The 20,930-nt window shown below is 45.3% G+C and overlaps 1 protein-coding gene across 2 annotated transcripts in view; it reads right to left on the bottom strand.

Annotated features, from left to right (window-relative positions):
- The window catches only part of eno1a (enolase 1a, (alpha)), a 65,205-nt gene that overhangs the window by 9,890 nt on the left and 34,385 nt on the right, over nt 1–20,930 (bottom strand). For both annotated transcript variants that reach the window (XM_078238713.1, XM_078238715.1), the window contains exons 5-8: nt 15,484–15,553; nt 13,415–13,548; nt 10,700–10,922; nt 2,146–2,343 (exon numbers count right to left, since the gene is read on the bottom strand). In XM_078238713.1, the coding sequence (XP_078094839.1) occupies nt 2,146–2,343; nt 10,700–10,922; nt 13,415–13,548; nt 15,484–15,553 (625 nt within the window). The remainder of the gene's footprint in view (nt 1–2,145; nt 2,344–10,699; nt 10,923–13,414; nt 13,549–15,483; nt 15,554–20,930) is intronic.

Below are 20,930 nucleotides of genomic sequence, written 5' to 3'. Positions count from 1 at the left end.
ACTTCATCCATGTTGTAGCTGGGACATAATGGGTACTTGTGTTCGTGCTGCCGTGTGACGGTGAATCACTAAATACTGGTAATTTTGTTAGAGGCCTTTTGATAGTCTGAGCGACCTTGGTCTTCTGCTGCTGCACGAAGCATCTTTGTGCCATGAAGTGACTACACCAACTAGCTCAAACAGAAGCGGACAATGCTGGAAAAACTCAACAAGTCTGACAGCATCTGTGGAGAGAGAATAGAGCCAAAGTTTCAAGTCTGGGTGACCCTTCGTCAGAGCACCGACTAGCTGTTGCTCAGAAATCTTTGCTGCCCTCTAGGTTTGGTCAAATATGTACATACGCATTGCCCCTCTGGTGATGACATCGCTTTTCTGACAATTCTCGAGCACTCATTCTGATACGAGCTTCTCAAGATTGGGCCAATGGCTGGTCCTTGTCCTCATGGCACATTGTATCTTGGACGCCATCTTCAGACAGATTCCCCCTTCCACTCCCACACCATATTTTCCATAACAAATGCCCTCGTAGCGGCACAATCTTCTGTCGTGTCAGCAAATGCTACAACATGTGGCTGGAAACCAGATTTGTACTTCATTCTTTTTGCCGGAGGGTCCCCCTTTCTGTTCATCATTTATCCCACTTGGTCTGCTGTGTGGGCGTATCTAAAACTCCCACACCCTTGGCAATGTGGCCCATGTCTCCTGCTTGATCCCACTTATAAAAAAGGAGAGTAAAACACAAACTTCTGAGGTTCAGAAATGGAGGCCCACTCCCAACGCTGGTACAGCATTTCTTGGCAGGAAAGGTTGAGGTTGCCTTTATATATCGAGTACAGGCTCAAACTTGAATTCTGGCTCTGATAAAATGAAGTCATCACGTAGTCTGCAATCAACGGTAAGATTAGTGCCACCCCTCCATTGATGTAGTACTTTCAAATCAGTAAGTAAGCAATCAACGAGAAACCCAACCCCTACCACCCTCCCATCCCGCGCTCCCAATGGGCAGATTGCTTGGTGATAGGTAACCTACAAAAAGGATACATTAGTCTTTTGATTTGATTTGTTATATGTATTAGTATACAGTGAAAAGCATTGTTTCTTGCACGCCCTACAGACAAAGCATACTGTACATAGAGAAGGAAAGGAGAGAGTGCAGAATGTAGTGTTACAGTCATAGGTAGGGCGTAGAGAAAGATCAACTTAATGCGAGGTAGGTTTGTTCAAAAGTCTGATGGCAGAAGGGAAGAAGCTGGAAGAGAATATGTCTGGGGTGCGTGGGGTCCTTAATTATGTTGGCTGCTTCCCAAGGCAGCGGGAAGTGTAGACAGAGTCAATGGATGGGAGGCTGATTTGAGTGATGGACTGGGCTTCTTTCACGACCCTTTGTAGTTTCTTGCGGTCTTGGGCAGAGCAGGAGCCATACCAAGCTGTGATACAACCAGAAAGAATGCTTTCTATGGTGCATCTGTAAAAGTTAGAGAGAGTTGTAGTGGACATGCCAAATTTCCTTAGCCTTCTGAGAAAGTAGAGGCATTGGTGGGCTTTTGTAACTATAATGTCAGCATGGGGTGGGGGGTGGGGGGGGGGGCCGACAAGGACAGGTTGTTGTGATTTGGGCACTTAAACTTGAAGCTCTCGACCATTTTTGTTTTGTTCCCACTGATGTAGACAGGGGCATGTCCTCCATTACGCTTCCTGAAGTCGATGATAATCTCCTTCGTTTTGTTGACATTTGAGGGAGAGACTATTGTCGCCGTACCAGTTCACCAGATTCTCTATCTCATTCCTGTAATCTGTCTCGTCATTGTTTGAGATCCGACCCACTACGGTGGTTAAGCAATAAAACTGTCACACCAACTCTGAAAGGATTACATAAGCAGATTTCTTCACTGTAACGCTAACTATGAAGCAACCGACCTATAGGACTGTTGAGGAACGCCATGATTAGTAAATTAAAGGTTTAATCAATTGTTGGATTTAGCAATAGTCCAATGGGTTAAGCAGTGACACAAAGCCACCAATCTTCAGTTAATCTTAACCACAGAATGCTAGATTTGCCCTCAGGCTGAAGGTTAAGTCATGTCAGCATGTAGATTCAATTCAGGAGATACAGCAATCATAGGAATAAAAGCTGCCGGGTCTTACCAGGATAATTTTGCGTGAAACTCATGTAAAGGTCAATCAGCTTGTCGTGATTGACGTAGCGGCTGGGGTTAGGTGGGGATTTGAAATCCAAGTCATATTTCCCATCACGATAGAATTCTGAGGCGGCGATATCCATGCCGATTACAACCTTGTCAGAATAGCCGGCTTTCTCAATCGCGGTCTTCAACAATTCCAAAGCTGCAAGGAAAAAAACCAGTCAAAATCTGAGCAGCCCCAGTCTTTGCTTCCATAGATTTTAATGACTTAGATTTTGTTCAGGCTCTGGAGAGAGTGCGGAGGAGGTTCACAAGAATGCTGCCAGGGCTGGAAATGTGTAGCTGTGAGGAGATTGGATAGATTGGGGTTTATTTTCCTTGGAATGAAGAAGGCGGAGGGGGTGACTTGATTGAGGTGTACAAAATTATGAGGGGAAGATATAGAGTGGACAGGATAAAATTGTTTCCCTCGGCGGAGAATTCTAGAACCAAAGGACATAGATACAAGATAAGTGGTAGTAGGTGTAGAGGGGACATGAGGAAGGACTATTTTTTTTTTTACTTAGAGGGTGATGGGTGTCTGGAAATCGCTGCCCGAGTTGTGGTGTTGGAGGCAGAGACACTAAAAAGTACTTGGATCTGTACCTTAAGTGCTGTAAACTACAGGGATATGGGTTGGGTGCAGGAAGGTGGGATTAGAAAGGGTACCTGGGTGACCTTGGAATGGGATGGACAAGATGGGCCAAATGGCCTCCTTCTATGCTGTAACTTCTCTATGGCTTCTAAGTGAGGGAAGAAAAGGTCACTTTGAAGGAGCTTAACACTAATTGCTAACTGGTGACCCATTCTGGAACCTGCATTTCAACTGAAGGTCATTCAATAAAGATTTCAGTTTGGGATGTTCGCTGGTGGCACGGTGGTTGGCACTGCTGCCTCAGCGCCAGGGACCCGGGTTCAATTCTGGTCTTGGGTGACTGTCTGTGTGGAGTTTGCACATTCTCCACGTGTCTGCGTGGGTTTCCTCCTCTGATTTCCTCTCTCTCCAAAGATGTGCGGGTTTGGTTGATTGACCGTGCTAAATTGCCCCTCAGTGTCCCAAGATGTGTAGTTTAGGGGGATTAGCAGGGTAAATATATGGATTTATGAGGATAGGGTCTGGGTGGGATTGTGGTTGATGCAGACTCGATGGGCTGAATGGCCTCTTTCTGCACTGCAGGATTCTACGATTCTATGATATGCGTTAGCGATGTTGTCCCATTGTCCAAGCCAAAAAATGACCAGCACTCCCTATGTTTGAAGAATGTCCATATGCCTCATGCACATGAAACTGCACAATAGCAAGAACTAAACACTGTAAATGGGGTGAGAAAATCTGTTTTCCAATGTACTGGCCTCCAGTTCCCTTTGAGATTAAAGTAAATGCTATGCAATAGGCTTCTAAACAGCCGAGTAATCATGATCACCACAAACCCAGTCTTGAGAATGCTACTCACATCTGATCTGACCTCGCTGGGTAAATACTCAAGAATATTTCCTTTTCTTTTCATGAATATGGCAGTGGTATTGGAGTACCCAACACAATGGTGTGAATTCAACCCTCATGGAAGTTCCCCATTTCAATGCCCCACCAAAGTGAACAAAACGCTAGTCAGCTACTCTCGAGCACCAGTTGTCCCATTGCGCCATGCCCTAACGCAAGCCTCAATGGAAAGTACCAGCAGGCTTTCCAACTGTGCTGGACAATACAACCGATCTGATCCTGTCTTCAGCCAACGTTCACCTGGGTATTTTCAGTAGAGAGTTCCTGTACCTCAAGGTGGGAACAATGACCGATTTCCCCTTCTCCAATTGAGGGGGCGTTGCTGCCAATTACACCCTCCCTGCACTCTCCTGCCTGGAGGGCAGATATATCAACCAAGAGCAGCAATTGTACCTGGGATCCCTCTGGGCTTTAGGGACAGACCCTTGAGCCATTGGGGCACCTTGCTGTTCATTATACAATGCTATTTAATACAGTCAAGAGTCCAGTTTAGCGGTGACATTTATTTTTTTCTTGCTTTAAAGTTTTTATGGTGTCACAAATATGCTTACATTAACACGGCAATGAAGTTACTGTGAAAATCCCCTAGTCGTCACACTCTGGTGCCTGTTTGGATACACGGAGGGAGAATTTAGTATGGCTAATGCGCCTAACCAGCACAGCTTTCGGACTGTGGGAGGAAACCGGAGCACCGCGGGGCGGCACGGTAGCACAGTGGTTAGCACTGCTGCTTCACAGCTCCAGGGTCCCGGGTTCGATTCCCGGCTCGGGTCACTGTCTGTGTGGAGTTTGCACATTCTCCTCGTGTCTGCGTGGGTTTCCTCCGGGTGCTCCGGTTTCCTCCCAAAGATGTGCGAGTTAGGTTGATTGGCCATGCTAAAATTGCCCTTAGTGTCCTGGGATGCGTAGATTAGAGGGATTAGTGGGTAAAATATGTAGGGATATGGGGATAGGGCCTGGGTGGGATTGTGGTCGGTGCAGACTCGATGGGCCAAATGGCCTCTTTCTGTACTGTAGGGTTTCTATGATTTCTATGATTTCACCCGGGGGAAACCCACGCACATACAGGGAGAACGTGCAGACTCTGCATAGACAGTGACCCAAGCCAGGAATCGAATGTGGGTCCCTGGTGCTGAGAGACAGCAGGGCTAACGATTGTGCCACCGTGATAAGACCACGACTGGTCAGGTTGCATTTCAAGTTCTACATTTCCATCTAACATTCCCCCCCTTAACCTTTGATTCCCTTTGTGGGATATGAGGATAGGGCCTGGGTGGGATTGTTGTCGGTGCAGACTCAATGGGCCGAATGGCCTCTGTCTGCAATGTAGGGTTTCTATGATTCATTAGCCTGGAGTCCTATTCAACTCCAAACCTTAACTACTTCTCTCTTCACCAAGGCTGCCAGACCTGCTGAGTACTTCCAGCATCAAAACATTGCATGTCGACTGGCTTTATAAAGGATGAAGATAGAGCAGTTTTCATAGTCCAGCTCTTGGATATGGCCATAAAGGCTTTGGGCCTAGTTTGAGGAAACTGAACAGAATCAGGGAAAACATTTGCTTTGGTTTTTCTTCCCCGAATCTTTATTAGGACATTTTTAGGGATTTCTTAATGAATTGGCTCAAATGCTAGTCAAGGATTGATTTAAAAAATGTTACCAGGATGTGGATGACACTGGCAAGACATGTATTCTATCGAATTCCTACCGTGCAGAAGGAGGCCATTCAGCCCATCTAGTTTGCACTGATTCTCCAACAGATCATCTTACCCCAGGCCCACCCCCTGTCCTATCCCCATAACCCCAAACATTCATCCGACTCATCCCCCTAACCTACACATCTTGGGACACGGAGGGCAATTTAGCACGGCCAATCCACCTAACCTGAACATCTTTGGACTGTGGGAGGAAACTGGAGCACCCGGAGGAAACCCACGCAGACACGGGAAGAATGTGCAAACCCCACACAGACAGTGACCCGAGGCTGGAATTGAACCCGGGTCCCTGGCGCTGTGAGGCAGCAGTGCTAACCACCGTGCCACTGATCCGCCCAAAATTGCTTAATTAGTTTTTCCAGAGATGGTGGCTTTGAACCACTGTAGCACACTGTATTGCACAACAGAGGGCTGCTACTAACGGCAGGTCGTCTTAAACTCCAGGATGTTACTCAAGCATTAGGAACTAAAATGCTGCAATAACTTTCAAACGTATACAGTCACAGGGTGGATGTGGAGATGTTTCCACTTGTCAGGGAATCTAGAACTAAGGGTCACTTGGGGGGGGTTTGATGTCACAATTAGACCTACTTGAATGGCAGAGGAGGCTCGAGTGGCTGAGTGGCCTACTCCTGTTCCCGATTTGTAGGTTCGTACTTTATACAACCATGCGTTCTGCAAGAAACCTTTCCAATAGCCAGTTATTGAAAGAAAGCTGTGGAGTTTATTCGTGTTGGAGAAAAGAGCTTTAATCTGGCCTCTAAGGCCTTCCCTTCCATAATTTTATGACCCCTCAGCAATAATTATATATTTTCCAACTTATGAGATAAAAGGCTATTACATTTTGCTAACTCATTAAAATGATTGTTCCCTTCTAAAGTTAAAACTAAAGTCAACTAGCAACATGGAACTTGATTGTATTGATTGAGCTAAAGATTATTAATCCAAGACTATTTATTGGTCCATTGGTTTAAATCCAATGGCTTGGAGTAATGATCTGACGATCAGTGTTCAATTCTACCACAGAAACTTTTTTCCCCCCAAAGGTAGGGGAGTCTAAAACTAGTGGGCATAGGTTTAAGGTAAGAGGGGAGAGATACTAAAGGGTCCAAAGGTGCAATTTTTTTCCACACACAGAGGGTGGTGAGTGTCTGGAACAAGCTGCCGGAGGTAGTAGTAGAGGCGAGTACAATGTTGTCTTTTAAAAAGCATTTAGACAGTTACACGAGTAAGATGGGTATAGAGGGATACGGTGGCACAGCGGTTAGCACTGCTGCCTCACAACTCCAGGGACCCGGGTTCAATTCCCAGCTTGGATCACTGTCTGTGCGGAGTTTGCACATTCTCCCAGTATCTGCGTGGGTTTCTTCCGGTGCTCCGGTTTCCTCCCACAATCCAAAAGGCCGGTTAAGTGCATTAGCCGTGCTAAATTCTCCCTCAGTGTACCCGAACAGGTGCCAGAGTGTGGCGACTGAGGGATTTTCACAGTAACTTCATTGCAGTGTTAATGTAAGTTGACTTGTGACACCAATATAGAAAGCAAAAAAAAAAGGGCAATTGGGACTAGCTTAGTCATTTAAAAAAAAGGATGGCATGGACAAGTTGGGCCGAAGGGCCTGTTTCCATGCTGTAAACCTCTATGACTCTAAACTGGGGAATTGAAATTCAGTTAATTAAATAAATCTACTCTTTAAAAAGCTCACATCAATATTGACAATTGGGAAGCTATTGGATTGTTGCTGGAACACAATTCGGGAAAGAAATCTCCTGCCCTTACCTAGTCTGGCCTATATGCAATTCCAGACCCGTTGCAAAGTGGTTGACCTAGCAGCCTCAAGCAAGCTAGTAAACCACTCTACTCAAGGCTATGGATCACCCTCACTTTCTCAAGGGCAAGTAGCGAATGTTGGCCTTGTCAGCAATGCCCATGTCCAGTGAATGGATTAACAATGAAGACTGCTAATTTTCAAAACTGAGCAAGCATTTTAGATTGGATTGGTTTAATCTGATCCAACATGGTTATAGCATCAATTTTTTTTTAAAAAAAGGTCTACTGTAATATGCAGTTAATATAATTTGTACTGCATTTTAATGTTCAGTTAATAAAGAGTCATCATTGTTGGTCAAAAGCTTATCGTGTGTCATCTAGATGGTCAATCCTTGCTTCCAAGGTTCTATAGACAGCATCTTTCAAACCCATGACCATCGAGACAGAAAACCTGCAAGTACCCCGCGAACCACTCACCATCCTGACTTGGAATTGCATCACTGGCCCTTCACTGTCACTGGGTCAAAATCCTGGAACTCCCTCCCTAACAGCACTGTGGGTGTACCTACATCACAGGGACAGCAGCAGTTCAAGGCGGCAGCTCACCACACCACCTTCTCAAGGGCAATAGATGTTGGCCGAGCCAACAATCTTCTCAACTCTTTGTGGGACGTTGGCGTGTGTAAACTGTGCCATATTTGTCTACGTAACAGTGACTAGACTCCAGGAAATACACAGTTGGCTTGGAACAGCAAGGTATGCTATAAAAGAAGAGGGGTTTTATTCCTGTCTAATGCTCCTATAGGAGACATAACAGAATCCATTAAAGTGTCAGCCTACTTTTAGTATAAAACACAAAACACTGCGGGTGCTGGAATCCGAAACAAAAACAGAAAAAAAAGCTAGAAAATCTCAGCAGGTCTGACAGCATCTGCGGAGAGAGAATGGAGCCAACTTTGAGTCTAGATGACCCTTTGTCAGAGCTCATTTTTCTGACCCCTCGTCAGAGCCTATTTTTAATAACGCTTTGAAGTTCTCATATTGCCTGCCCTACGTTCTACATTTACGTATCCATACTGGAAGGACATGAAGCCGATATGGTCAGATATTTCCATACTGGGAAACTCACCAGGGAGGGGGGGGGGGGCTGCTAGGGCTGCCTTAGGTACATCTCACCTCGAGAATGTGGTGCAGAATGTTGGCAGCTACAAACCTTTAACCGCATGGCTGCTTCAAATAAAACACAAAACATGCAGTTTAATTACTGAGCTTTGGATGGCAATTTCAGGCAAAATGCAGCCTGTGCAGTCTGTCCCAGATAATCAATAGGAAGGAGGTTTTTTTAAGCACATCAGCAAGCCCAACTAAAGCAGGGTATTGGCTGCTACCTGGAACATATCTTGTATTCCACACAGCAGCGAGTTATGATTATTTGACAGCTGCTTTTTCAGTCTTGCAGATTCAGCACTCACGGTGAGCAACTGGGTTAACAGTTCAACATTCTTGAATCACGCCAAATTTACAGCGTTACGCTCAGCCGGGTTTGGTCTAAGGACTCGCACTTCAGCAGCAATATGTAAAGGGCACTGCAGCGTACACACAGTCTGAAGATCTTGTTTTTAAATTTAAAAAAATGACTAAAATCCAATGGAACCAAAGCCTTCCAACATCAAACCCAAGACAAGTCCGGTAGGATTTTAAACACAACAGGCTAAAATCGCAGACTTAGCACAGTGACAGCAAATAAATTGGCCAGCATGGTGGCACAGTGGTTAGGGCAGCACGTTGGCAAGCACTGCTGCCTCACAGCGCCAGGGATCTGGGTTCGATTCCGGCCTTGGGTCACTGTGTGTGTGGAGTTTGCACATTCTCCTCATGTCTGCGTGGGTTTCCTCCGGGTGCTCCGGTTTCCTCCCACAGTCCAAAGATGTGCAGGTTAGGTGGATTGGTCATGCTAAATTGCCACTTAAGAGTCAGGGGGACTAGCAGGATAGATATGTGGGGTTACGGGGATAGGGGCTGGGTGGAATTGTGGTTGGTACAGATGGGCCGAATCCTTCTTTGGGATTCTATGAAAAGTCTACTTTCTCGGGGATAGGGGATTTACACGGTGACTTCATTGCAGTGTTACTGTAAGCCTACTTGTGACACTAATAAATACATTTAAAAAAATAATGAGGTGTGTGTTCATTCCCTAATCCAAAGACTAGGGAATGGAATCGAGATCAGCACTTAGTGGAATATGCACCAAGTGTGCGATGTATCACACTGTTTTTCTGCAATAAACATCCAGCTCACTCGGCCAGTTGGACCTTGCTGCATCCCAACTGGCCACTGTATTTCCCCACATCGCAACAATGACCCCCTTTTAAAGTGCTTCATTGACTCCAAGTACATAGGCTCCCGACACTTCATCTACAGCTCAGCCACAATCTATACGCCATTGTCATCAGAGTTTATGCCCAGATCCTCAACTCCAATAAGGAAAAGTTCTATTCTGACCTTAATGAGTCATCACTGCCATCCCAAAAGAAGAAAAGATAATTCTCCTGGGAGACTTTAATGACAGGGGCGTCACGGTGGCAGTGGTTGGCACTGTTGCCTCACAACCCCAGGGACCCAGATTTAATTCCAGCTTTCAGTGAACATCTGTGTGGAGTTTGCAAATTCTCCCTGTGTCTGCGTGGGTTTCCTCCAGGTGCTCCGGTTTCCTCCCACAGCTCAAGGATGTGCGGATTAGGTTGTTTGGCCATGCTAAATTGTCCCTTAGTGTCAGGAGGACTAGAAGGGTAAATACAAGAGGTTATGGGGAAAGGGCCAGGATAGGATTGTGGTCAGTGCAGACTCAATGGGCCAAATGACCTCCTTCTGCACTGTAGGGATTCTACATGCTGGGGTCACGAAAGGTGCTATATAAAATAAAGCTTTTCTTTATTCAAGCCAGTTGCTCACAGAACCCAGTCTTCGAGTATACTGGTTAAAAAATCAGTCCAGTCACACATGATAGTGATTTTAACTGTTCAATAATAAATTAGTTAAAAAAAAACTGGACTCAAGTGTAGTTCCAACAACACATGAAGCTCAACACCAACCAGGACAAAGCAGCCCGCTTGATTGGCACCACATCCACAAACATTCACTCCCTCCACCACCGACGCTCAGTAGCAGCAGTGTGTACTATCTACAAGACACACTGCAGTAATTCACCAAAGATCCTTGGGCAGCACCTTCCAAACTCAACACCACTCCCATCTAGAACGACAAGGGCAGCAGACACATGGGAACCCCACCACCTGCAAGTTCCCCTCCAAGCCACTTACCATCCTGACTTGGAAATATATCGCCGTTCCTTCACTGGGTCAAAATCCTGGAATTCCCTCCCTAACGGCACTGTGGATCAACCCGCAGCACATGGACTGCAGCGATTCAAGAAGGCAGCTCACCACCACCTTCTCAAGGGCAACTAGGGATGGGCAATAAATGCTGGCCAGCCAGCGACGCCCATGTCCCACGAATGAAAAGTTTGTTCACTTACCTTCTTTGTTTTCCAAGATATTTGGTGCAAATCCACCCTCATCACCAACATTGATTGCATCCCTCCCATACTTGTCCTTGATGACGTTCTTTAAGTTGTGGTACACCTCAGCACCAATGCGCATTGCCTCCCTGAAGTTGGCAGCCCCAATTGGCAGGATCATAAACTCCTGCATGGCTAACTTGTTGCCAGCATGAGATCCACCATTGATCACATTGAAAGCCTAGAAAAATGAACACAAAACATTTCAGCAGGAGAGCTGGTGGCTGGTCCAATCCAAGCAACCCTTCCAATACCACTCAGAATCGTGCGGAGCTCTCCCTAGGCTAAATGTGGAAAAATCTTATTTGCAGATGCACATTCTCAAAAGAAGCAACTCGCAACGCTAAGTAATCTACATTGGACTGGGCCCAAATACAAGTTCAAACCAAGTTAGAACCATAGAAAGATGCACTATAGAAAGCATTCTTTCCAGTTGTATCACAACTTGGAATGGATCCTGCTCCATCCAAGACCACAATAAACTACAAAGGCTTGTGAACGAAGCCCAGTCCATCACTCAAACCAGCCTCCCATCCAATGATATTGTCTACACTTCCCGCTGCCTCAGAAAAGCAGCCAGCATAATTAAGGACCCCACGCACCCCGGACATCCTCTCTTCCACCTTCCATCAGAAAAAGATGACAAAAGTCTGAGATCACGTACCAACCGACTCAAGAACAGATTCTTCCTTGCTGCCATCAGACTTTTGAATGGATCTACCTCGCATTAAGTTGATATTTCTCTACACCCTAACTATGACTGTAACACTAATGTTCTGCACTCTCTCCTTTCCTTCTCTATGAACGGTATGCTTTGTCTGTATAGCGTGCAAGACACAATACTTTTCATGGATAAAAGAAAATTACTGTGGATGCTGGAATCTGAAACCAAAAGAGAAAATGCTGGAAAATCTCAGCAGGTCTGGGCAGCATCTGTAAGGAGAGAAAAGAGCTGACGTTTTGAGTCCAGATGACCCTTTGTCAAAGCCAAAAGGCATCGGGCAATTCTTTTCACTGTATACAAATACATGTGACAACAATAAATCAAATCCTGGTAGGTAGACAATTTTACTCTCCAAATCAATCCCGCACCATCAAGAACCTTTGAGCAACATTCTCCTCTTCGTCCTTCACTTACCGATACAACTAAAGAGAATGGAATTCAAATATTTTATCTCCCTTTTAAACGCAGGTTACATCTTTCTGCCTAGCAAAAAAAACCCATCACGCCTCATCCCAATCTTGTCCTCCCAAACCCAGGGACCTACGCTGCACCATTCGCTTCTTAGATACTCTAAGGGCTTAGCTGAAAGTCTTGGTGTATAGCAGGTATTCATAAGTGGCCCAAAGAGGAGGAAAGGAGCATGAGCCACTGAAATGGAGGGTGCTGTGTTCGGCCTATCCTAGAATCGAGTGCTGGCAACGTTTCTGAACTTACGCCAAAGGAATCAATCAGTGCAAAGTTCGTTTTGGCAAATGGAGGTCATATTTCACTGAATGGGAAGAGTCTGCATCTTTAATTGAAACATCAGTATTTGGTTACTTGTGTCCATAAATACATGCCTACATGCCCCAGCACAATATCCTGCATTTGAACAGGGCCTTGGGGTACTCAATAAAGTTTTAATGAGCTGTAACATTAGAGATTTGTAACATTAGACAAGGTCCCGATGCCTCAACAGATACAACGGTATCTTGTAACTCAGTGCAATGATTTTTCCTTTTACAAGTTCGAAGAATCTGGTAATGGTAAATCACTGGGCAACAGCCACACTTCGTCTCAGACATTCACTGCAGCAGGTCTGGTGCAGTTTGGCAATTGGGAGTGTAACTAAATCTACAAGTGACACACTGAATGTCGTACTCAGTACCTTTGATTTGATTTATTATTGTCACATGTAGTAATATACAGTGAAAGTATCATTTTTTGCGCATTATTCAGACAGAGCATACTGTTCATGGAGAAGGAAATGAGAGAGAGTGCAGAATGTAGTGTTACAGTCATACTTAGGGTGTAGAGAAAGATCAACTTAATGCAAGGTAGATCCATTCAAAAGTCTGATGGCAGTAGGGAAGAAGTCGCTTGGTACGCGTCCTCAGACTTTTGTATCTTTTTCCCGACGGAAGAAGGTGGGAGAGAGAATGTCTAGAGTGCGTGGGGATCCTTGATTATGCCGGCTGCTTTGCCGAGGCAGTGGGAAGTGTAGACAGAGTCAATGGATGAGAGGCCGGTTTGCGTGATGGATTGGGCTCCATTCACAATCTTTTGTAGTTCCTTGCAGTCTTGGGCAGAGTAGGGGCCATACCAAGCTGTGATACAACCAGAAAGAATGCTTTCTATGGTGCATTTGTAAAAGTTGGAAAGAGTCATAGCTGACATGCCAAATTTCCTTAGTCTTCTGAGAAAGTAGAGGCGTTGGTGGGCTTTCTTAACTATAGTGTCGGCATAGCGAACTATAACGGCTGAACTATAGTGTTGACAGTACCATCAGAGCACGTGGTCGCTGTCATCCTAGGAGGATGCAAAAATCCGGGATGCTGTTGCAACTGCCCTCAATTGGATAACGACTTCACTGTAACTAAAGACCCCCGGCACCCCTCAAAACACAACGGGAACTTAAAAACACTAATGCAGAATATAATCGCTGAAGCTTGCTTGAAACAGAAACTTACTGGAACAGGCAGGATAACCTGTGTGTTGCCCGCAAGGTGGGAAATGTGACGATACAGGGGGACCCCTTTCTCCGCAGCTCCTGCTTTGCACACAGCCAATGAAACACCCAGAATAGCATTGGCACCAAATTTAGCTAAAAAGTGGAAATAAGTTTTAAAAATTACTCGAAGATGAAACAAATCAGTTCATAAAGTTTCAATTAAAATCTTTCCCCACCAGGCAAAGGAGTGTGTAGTGAACCTCCTAAAGCAAAGAATCATTGAATCGCTACACTGCAGAAGGAGGCCATTTGGCCCATCGAGACTGCACCGACAACAATCCCACCCAGCCCTATTCCCGTAACCCCACATATTTACCCCGCTGATTCCTCTAACCTACGCATCCCGGGGCACTAAGGGGCAATTTAGCATGGCCAATGCACCTAACCGTACATCTTTGGACTGTGGGAGGAAACCCACGCAGACACGGGGAGAACGTGCAAACTCCACACAGACAGTGACCCAAGCCGGGAATTGAACCCGGGTCCCTGGAGCTGCGAGACAGCAGTGCAAACATCTATGCTACCATGCTGCCCACAAAGGGGCCCAGGTTCAGTCTCAGTATGTGTCAATTATAGCAAAGCAACTGGGGAAAGTGGGGAGGGGGGGGGGGGGGGGGGGAATTTTTACATCCATGAAAATAGATGGTAATAGAGGTGGAGGAAATGTCTCACACAGTGGATATATTACACTCATGCACATCCATGATCAGGTTACAGGATACTCGCATGACCAGGGTATAAAAACAGAAAATGTCAAAGGTCTGACGGTACCTGTGGAGAGAGAACAGAGCCAACGTTTCAAGTCTGAAGAGTCACCCAGTCTCAAAACGTTGGCTCTATTCTCTCTCCACAGATGCTGTCAGACCTGCTGAGATTTTCCAGCATTTTCTGTTTTTGTTTCAGATTCCAGCATCCACAGTAATTGGCTTTTATCTATGGCTCGGGAACAGTCTGGGACTTTTTAAACCAAGACTGCCTCTTCTCAAGTGGGCAACACTGCAGCTTAACCCCAAGTATCTGCCGATTAAGCAGCAATTAGGTCACGATTTATTTGACAATCAGTTGCAAACAGAAGCATAACCACTTGGCACGTCTCCAGAATAGAAGCCAAACTCCTGATTGGGAACAGATCCTGAAGGCTACAAGTCTGAATTTATATTCAGTTTGTCAGCGGCTTTGTTGGTAAAATAGATTGCTAAATTGGAGGTTATAGACAGCAGTTCAGGCAGTGACAGAGACGCAAGGCTAAGATCATGCTTCAGATCAAGCCCAATAAAGGGTATAACGTCTTATCTGTCAGCTTCGATCTTGTGGGGACTACCAATTGGATTTAATTGGCATTCGAATTTAGTTTTTAGTGCAAGCAAGGAATGGATTTGGGTTTGCCCGTTCCATTGGCTTTGCAACATTAATCATAGAATCCCAACTGTGCAGAACAAGACCACTCGGCCCATCCAACCTGCACCGGCAATAATCCCACCCAGGCCCTATCCGAGTAACCCCACATACTTACCCTGCTAATCCCCCTGACACTAAGAGGCAATTTAGCATGGCCAATCAACCTAACCTGCACATCTTAGGACTGTGGGAGGAAACTGGAGCAGCTGGAGGAAACACAGGCAGCCATGGGGAGAACATGCAAACTCCACACAAAAAGACAGTCACCCAAGGCTGGAATTGAACCCGGGTCCCTGGCATGGGGAGGCAGCAAGGTTAACCACTGTGCCACCATGTCGCTCTCCATTTAAGAATGGAAAAAAAAGTCCCAAGTTTGTGCGTGTGTGGGTGCACACCCCATGTTGGCACTCAGTGCGGGATACTCGAGTGTAAAAACTATCCACTTCCAAAATAAAGGATTAAAAATATCTAGCATCCATTATTATGACCTGAAGATAATTTGACACCAAGGTTGATCAGAAGAACATATCTTTAAAAAAAATTAAACACAGAAGGCATAACAATACGATTAGTAAATTAGATTTTCAATAACATTTACTGAGACACATCTTGGGAAAAATGTACACCTACATTTATTTTCAGAGCCATCCATCGCCAACATCAACTTGTCAATCTTCTCTTGCTCAATAACATTAACATGCTGTTGTGTGGGGCGGGGGGAGGAGGAGGAAGGAAAAGTCAGATAAAATAAATGGAAATTGTAAACTTGTAAACCAGGTGGAACACAAGAGACATTTAGCCAAAGACCACTTAGTTATCCGGATTCATTCAAAAGCAGCAACTTAATGAATGAATGAATTGATCACTATTGCACTAAGTACACCTGCTTAGACTACTCCTGGGGGTGAGGGTAAGGTAGAAAATGGCAGTGACATTCATCCTCTGCCAGGTTGTGTTGAACAGAACAATGTGTCGCCTCGGCATTGTTTTCTTGCCTATTCTCCACCTTAAAGCACCATGCCAGTTGGCTTCTCATTCTCCCCATCCACCATTTCTAATCCCGTTCAATGTTATAGCACCAAATGAGCCAACTGCATATACAAACTTAGGGCAGCACAGTGGTTAGCACTGCTGCCTCACAGCGCTGGGGACCTGTGTTCAATTCCTGGCTTGGGTCACTGTCTGTGTGGAGTCTGCACATTCTCCCCATGTCTGCGTGGGTTTCCTCCGGGTGTTCCGGTTTCCTCCCACAGTCTGAAAGATGTGCTGGTTAGGTGCATTGGCTATGCTAAATTCTCCCTTAGTGTATCCGAACAGGTGCCGGAGTGTGGTGACTGGAGGATTTTCACAGTAACTTCATTGCAGTGTTAATGTAAGCCTACTTGTGATACTAATAAATAAACTTTATTCCTCTATGATTAGCCCATTCTAAAGCTCCTTCCCCATTCTGCTTAATGCCTTATCCCTCTTCATTTAAAACCTTTAATTCTCTTAGAAATAGAGCTTTTACTTCAATGACAAAATGTGGCAAAGGGATTCTACAATCTAACAGACTGCTCTCCACTCGGTTTCCATGCATTTATGTTCGTTATTGGTTTTAACAGTGGAAACAACCTTTGCTTTTTACCTTAAAATTCCAATCTTTAAAGGTGTCAACCAATAACATTTTTACCAAACCTAAGGAAGTTAAAAATGCCTCGGTTTCTCCGTTAACTGGAACCCCCTCACCCCCAGCAACAACCATGCAAATCTACATTGTACCTGCTCTGTAGTTTTTAAACTTGAAGTTAACAAGAGAACTGCAGTCCAGTATCAGGGTCAACATGCTTTGATACAATTTGGCTCATTACTGGACTGCTTTTTCCCATGGTTCACTTCAGGAAATCATGAATTAATCATTAAAAAAAATCATAAAACAGCCACATTTGTTCCGCGGGGAATCACTTTCCATACCAGCACTTCCAATATGTCTTCCTTTTTCCTCAACCAATGCCTCACCCACTGTGGTCAGCACAAACCTAGATTATATTTGTTCAATTTCCTGCTCTTCTGTTCTTATCCCTTTTCCTCCCTACCCCAACAGCCTCCATGTTGAATGGATCATCCTCTGCTGTTTCTTCCACCTCCAGCTTGATGCCACCAATAAACATTTTCCCCTCATCCCTCAATCCAAAAGAACCGTTTCCCTCCACAACATCCAGGCCCACTCTGCAATCACCTCCCCCCCGGCACTCTCGCGCACAGGCGCGGGAGATGCAACAACTTCCCTTTTACCTTCTCAATGCCCCAAATACTCCTTCCAATTGAAGAAACAATTTACTTATTCTTCTTTCAATTTTGTCCTTTATTCTTTGGTCCAGATGCAATCTCTTCTACAATCGAGAGCAAAATGTAGATTTGGGGACCGCTTTGTGGAACACCTGTTTTGCCCACAAATGTGACCTTGTTCTATGGTGTATTCTCACTGACCTCTGTGCCCTTAGCCTCCTGCATGGTTTCAATGAATATAAACAGAAGGTTGAAGAATAGCAACGCAACTTTGGATTAGGCACTTTGCACCCTCCAGACTCCAACGTGTTGTCCCACTCTAGAATCTATGATTCAGACTCAAAGTGGAGTTCACCAATTTCAGATCATAACCTCTGATCCAATTTCATTTTTCAGAAGCTACCATCGATAAAAATCTGCTACTGTCATTTCCACCTCCTCTCTGTCAATGTCTTATTAATTACATTAAGGGTTATTGGCCATTATGTATGTTAACAGGTAATGGGTATTGGAACGCCTATTAATGGGGATAGCTGGGACACTGGCATGTGAGTAGTGTTAACTCTGAACTAAGTCAATAAACTCTCTCCAGTAAAGAAAGCTGGTGTGTCTGAGTTATAGCCAGCAAGGATAGAGTCAACACTCTCACCTTTTGTTTCCTTATTCCTCTCAGTACCATTTCATTTTGCTTTGCACCATCATTGAAACTTAGAAGATAGGAGCTGGAGGTGGCCCTTCGAGTCTGCTCCACCATTCATCACGATCATGGCTGATTGTCCAACTCAATAGCCTAATCCTGCTTTCTCCCCATAACCTTTGATCCCATTCACCCAAAGTGCTATATCCAGCCGCCTCTTGAATACATTCAATGTTTTGGCATCAACAACTTCCTGTGGTAATGAATTCCACAGGCTCACCATTCTTTGGGTGAAGAAATGTCTCCTCATCTCCATCCTAAATCATTCTCATCCTTTAATCTCTACTGCCTTTCACCCCAGCACAAGACTTCACTTTAAGTCCTTTCCCCTCCATTTTCCCCCACTTAGAATCATAGAATCCCTGCAGTGCAGAAGGAGACCTTTTGGCCCATTGAGCCTGCACCAACCACAATCCCACCCAGGCCCTAACCCCATTTCTTTACCCTGCTAATCCCCCTGACACCAAGAGGCAATTTAGCATGGCCAATCAACCTAACCTGCACATCTTTCAGACTGTGGGAGGAAACTGGAGCACCCGGAGGAAACCCAAGCAGACATGGGGAGAACGTGCAGACTCCACACAGACAGACACAGTCACCCGAGGCAGGAATTGAACCCGGGTCCCTGGCGCTGTGAGGCAGCAGTGCTAACCACTGTGCTACCACGTTGATTAAAGCCAGTTGCATCTCTGTCTTGACGGTAAAAGGGGATTGACAATCAGCTGGAGAGGTGGGGGGGGAGACGATGGTGAAGGAGGCTGTACACCTTGCTAAGTACCCTCCTGCTGAAGGCGGGTAGCCCCATTTAGTTATGGTATCCCTCGTCAAATCAGGCAAAATATCCCCCAGAAGACATGAAGCTGCTTGTGCTGATGGGAAGAGAAAAATGCTTTGGACTGGCAGCAAGACTTTAGCATAAATACATGTTCAGATTTGAAATCTGAGGATCTGCACCATTCCGTGATTAAAGCTATGGTCGGAGTTATAACCAGACTGTGTAACTCAAGAGGCAGGAGCTGTTCAACGCAGATTATCTGCCATCCAATCCTCGCCTTTGTCTCTCACATTTATCCAGTATTTACTAACACAGAATCAGAATGCTGAATTGTGCAAATACTAATTATTGTATTAGAATCTTGCTTCATTCAAGCGATAAATTAGAGCCACAGCAATACACATTCAAAATGAATCGGTGCACACTACAGACTACGCTGCAAATGGATAAATAGCTCAAGTATATCAAGCACTGATCAGATAATTAGTCTGAGTGCAAAAACAATTAAAAAGAATCTTTGGTACAAATAAAAAGACCTGCAGACAACACCACATTAAATATTAGGATACAATATTCATGTGGCATCATGTACTTTACGATTACTTTTAAGGATTATCTAACTGGTTTTTCATCTGGGGCGGCATGGTGCCACAGTGGTTAGCACTGCTGCCTCTCAGTGCCAGGGACCTGGGTTCGATTCCCGGCTTGGGTGACTGTCTATGTGGAGTCGAGACGTTCTCCCCGTGTCTGCGTGGGTTTCCTCCGGGTGTTCTGGCTTCCCCTCTCAGTCTGAAAGATGTGCTGGTTAGGGTGCATTGACCCGAACCGGCGCCGGAGTGTGGCGACTAAGAGAATTTCACAGTAACTTCATTGCAGTGTTAACTTAAGCCTTACTTGTGACTAATAAATAAACTTCAACTTTATTGCTGTTTTAGAATTACAGCAATACGTGTACATCAAATCTCAGAGCAACCCTTTAAAGGTAGCAGATAACAGGTTAGGTTGAGGTACGAGAGAAAGCTTAAGTTTTTGGAATGTACCATTTGATAGTGGAAACAGATTCAATAGTTATGTCCAAAATGAAAATCAATAAATACTCGGAGGAGAAAAATAATCAGGGCTATCGGGAGAATGGGGGGGGGGGGGGGGGGGGGGGGGGTGCTGGGTAGTAACATGAATGACCTGACTGCACTTTGGAAAAGCCACCAGAGACTCAACGGACTGAATGGCCTCATTCTGTGATGTACCATTTAATGATTATGTATTTCTTGGTCTGGCTATTTTAGCATGTCCATTAGGTGGACAGTGGTTAGCGCTGCTGCCTCACAGCACCAGGGACCCAGGTTCGATTCCCGGCTTGGGTCACTGTCTGTGTGGAGTCTGCACGTTCTCCCTGTGTCCGCGTGGGTTTCCTCCGGGTGCTCCGGTTTCCTCCCACAGTCTGAAAGACGTGCTGGTTAAGTACATAGGCCAGGCCATGCTAAATTCTCCCTCAGTGTACCCGAACAGGTGCCAGAGTGTGACAACGGGGGGGATTTTCAAAGCAACTTAATTGCAGTGTTAATGTAAGCCTACTTGTGACACTAATAAATAAACTGGAAAAAAGCTTATAAAAGACACACTGTTGCGAGCAATCCGTGTGTTTTGCCTGTGACCTGGTACACACACTTCAACGTGATACAAGACAGAATCACATCAAGGAGAGGGAACAATGTCATAAACCAATGGGAGTGACGCTCGAGAAGTTTATCAATATCAACCTGATTGACGCGTGACGACCTTGAAACATGTGTTCACAATATAGAAAAAGTTAACACTTGCTTTACTCTCTGGTTCTGTTTATTTTTCCCATGGGGACTGTGGGAAGAAACCGGAGCACCCGGAGGAAACCCGCACTGGCACGGGGAGAAAGTGTAAACTCCACACAGACAGTGACCCTCCATAGATGCTGTTGAATATTTCCAGCATAGAACCGTAGAATCCCTACAGTGAAGAAGGAGGCCATTCAGCCCATCAAGTCTGCATCGACTCTCTGAAAGAGCATGATACCAAGATCCTACCCCCTCCACCCTATCCCCATAACTCTACACATATACCATGGCCAATTCACCTAACCTGCACATCTTTGGACTGTGGGAGGAAACCGGAGCACCCGGAGGAAACCCACGCAGACACGGGGAGAACGTGCAAACTCCGCACAGACAGTGACCCAAGTTGGGAATCGAACCTAGGCCCTGGCGCTGTGAGGCAGCAGTGCTGACCCTCTGGACTGAGTCAAGACAACCTCCTCTGAATTGTTTCTAACACAATTGCATCCTTTTGTCAAATAAAGAGACT

Source organism: Mustelus asterias, chromosome 22 (assembly GCF_964213995.1).
Source record: "Mustelus asterias chromosome 22, sMusAst1.hap1.1, whole genome shotgun sequence".
Lineage (NCBI taxonomy): Eukaryota > Metazoa > Chordata > Chondrichthyes > Carcharhiniformes > Triakidae > Mustelus > Mustelus asterias.
The sequence above is the reverse complement of the archived record's forward strand: the minus strand, read 5'-3'. Positions and strand labels throughout refer to the sequence as shown.